General features: G+C 57.0%; 1 protein-coding gene across 1 annotated transcript in view; it reads right to left on the bottom strand.

Annotated features, from left to right (window-relative positions):
- LOC125482035 (polynucleotide kinase 3'-phosphatase) overlaps positions 1-2,781 on the bottom strand; it is a gene marked incomplete at both ends in the record, with an annotated part of 9,733 nt that overhangs the window by 367 nt on the left and 6,585 nt on the right. The window contains 2 exons of the mRNA XM_048594008.1: positions 268-329; positions 1,643-1,739. Of these exons, the coding sequence (XP_048449965.1) occupies positions 268-329; positions 1,643-1,739 (159 nt within the window). The remainder of the gene's footprint in view (positions 1-267; positions 330-1,642; positions 1,740-2,781) is intronic.

Here is a 2,781-nt window from a genome sequence, read left to right as displayed (position 1 = left end):
CGCTCCCTCAGCGCTGACCCTCCGACAGTGCGGCGCTCCCTCAGCACTGACCCTCCGACGGTGCGGCGCTCCCTGAGCACTGACCCTCCGACAGTGCAGCTGGTAATAACTGTTTTAGAAATGCGTTGCCAGTCCTAGCCTCTGCCTTGCCCCGGGCCTGAAATACCAGACCCCCGTCCCCAGGAGCTGTGACCCCGTCCCTCCCTACGCCCTCCCCTGTACCCCCCATAACACCAACCCCCACCCTGGAATATTGCCTGTACTCACCCGATTGGCGCAGACGTATCCCTTTGGGACCAAGAAATCCCGAATAAAGGTGGATTTTCCGGCTACAGAGAGGTGTGGCGAGGGGAAGACAGAGAGAGAGAAGGAAGCCTCAGAGTAGGTCCACATTTATTGAGACAGAGCGCTGAGCCCAGATCACAGTGTTGGTCTCATAGATCTGGTTAAGCAGAACTGCCGTGTGTTTGTAACAATTAGCGACGATTAATTGTCCTAATTTGCAAGGTCATAAATTTACCACCCCGTTTGTAGCTGGCCCCTGCAAAGTAGGAGGGGGAGGGAATACTCCCCACTTGCCCCTGGATGGGGGGCAGCTCTGACAACACTTGAGAAGCTCGACACCATCCAGGGACAGAGCAGACACCCCCCCCCCCCCAACCCCCGCCCGATGGGCACCACATCCACAAACACCACCCCCCCCCTTCCCACCCCAGCACCGCTCAGGCACAGCCGCAGCAGTGTGTACCATCTACAAGATGCCCTGCAGAGACTCACCGAGGCTCCTTAGACAGCACCTTCCAAACCCCCACGGCCACTTCCATCCAGGAGGGCAAGAAGGGGGCAGCAGGTACATGGGAACACCAGCCCCCATCCCTGCAAGATCCCCCACCCTCCCACCACCTCCGAGCCACTCCCCATCCCGACTCAGAAATATATCGGCCGTTCCTTCAGTGCGGCTGGGTCCGAATCCCTGGAATTCCCTCCCCTGAAGGACACTGTGGGTCTACCCTACAGCACATGGACTGCAGCGGTTCAAGGAGGCAGCTCACCCCCACCAACCTTCTCAAGGTGATGGGGGCAACTAGGGACGGGGCAACCCCCAGATCCCCGCGAGGGAATGAAAACAGACCAGCTACGGTCTAATTGTTTGCCAGACAGACTCAAAGAGCTGAATAGCTTCCCTCTGCTGTTGCTGAGGGGAACATCCATGTAGCTAATGCTAAACACCAATTCTCCCTGAAGGTCATACACCCTCGGAGTCACATTTCACTGGAGTTAACCAGAGAGGGGGATGTCAGTTTAAGATAACAGGTACCAGGGCCAGGAAGGTCAAGAATGCCCTTCCACAGCCAGGGTTTGGGATCTTCCTCCACCCCCAGTGTCCTCTCACTGTGTCAGCACAGGGTTCAGGGACCCATGACCTCAAAGGCACATCACCACTGCACCGCCAGACTGAAGGCCTTCAGGCTAAACCAGCAGTCAGGATTTATTCCACGGGCAACGATTACACACAGTCAAAACTCAGCACCGCAGGGCAGCGGAAAGTGGGGAGCGGGCTCGGAGGGAGGCTGCTGGAGGGGAGAGAGAGAGAGAGAGAGAGGTCGGCAAAACAGAGGGAGAGCGGAGAGCAAGGACTTACATCCAGGAAATCCGACGGCCACCACCACCTCAGAACTGGGCGAAGTAAGAGGCGCAGAAGGAGGCTCGTGCTGTGGGATGCTGAGATCGAGGTTCCGCTGAGGGCGGGGGGTGGGGGGGGGAGGGGGGGGGGGGGGGGGGGGGGGGGGTAGAGAAGGAGAAGGTTAGCACGCACACAAACAGTCATGGAATCTTTATGGGGCAAATAGAGGTCATTCATCCCACTCTGCCTGCACCGGTACTATCCCCCAATCCACCCACAGCACGCCCCACCATATCCCTGTATCTCTGTTCCCATCCCTGTGTCCCTTTGGATCTGCCTCCCCCACATTTCCAGGCAGTGCATTCCAGCCCCTGACCACTCTCTGAGTGAGAAAACTTTCTCTCACATCCCCCTCCCCGTCTCGTTAATTGTTCCTTTTCCGAGCGGGAACAGCTTCTCCCTCTCTCTGTGTCCAGCCCCCAGCTCCGTGATTTTGAATATACCTCTATCACATCTGCCCTCTCTCGGTCACTTTCTCTCCGAGGGAGAACAGTTCCCAGTTTCATCAATTAATCCTCATCGCTGGAGTCTCTCATCCCCTGGGAGCGTTCTTGTAAATCGCTTCTGCACTCTGTCTCTGTCTCTGTCGCTCTCTCCTGCTCTCTGTCTCTCTCTCTCTCTCTCCCCTCACAACTCACTCACTCTCTCTCTCTCCCCCATTCTCACTCTCTCTCCCACTCTGTCTCTCTCTCCCACTCTGTCTCTCTCTCCCACTCTCTGCTTCTCTCTCTCTCTCTCCCTCCCACTCTCTGTCTCTCTCTCTCTCTCCCACTCTGTCTCTCTCTCTGTCTGTCTCTGTCTCCCACTCTCTGCTTCTCTCTCTCTCTCTCCCTCCCACTCTCTGTCTCTCTCTCCCCTCACAACTCACTCACTCTCTCTCTCTCCCCCACTCTATGATTCTCTCCCTCCCTCCCCTCCACTCTCTGTCTCTCTGTCACTCACCCTCACTCTCCATCGCTCTCACTCTCTCTCCTGTTCCTGTTTAACAGGATCGAGGAGGAGGGGCTGAATGGCCTCCTGTTCCTCTGTAACAGGCTGGGGGAGGGGTGTTGAATGGCCTCCTGTTCCTGTGTAACAGGCTGGAGGAGGAAGGGGGG

Source organism: Rhincodon typus, unplaced genomic scaffold (assembly GCF_021869965.1).
Source record: "Rhincodon typus isolate 14 unplaced genomic scaffold, sRhiTyp1.1 hic_rhity00005132, whole genome shotgun sequence".
In the NCBI taxonomy this organism is placed as follows: Eukaryota; Metazoa; Chordata; class Chondrichthyes; order Orectolobiformes; family Rhincodontidae; genus Rhincodon; species Rhincodon typus.
This window is presented reverse-complemented; position numbering and strand designations above follow the sequence as displayed.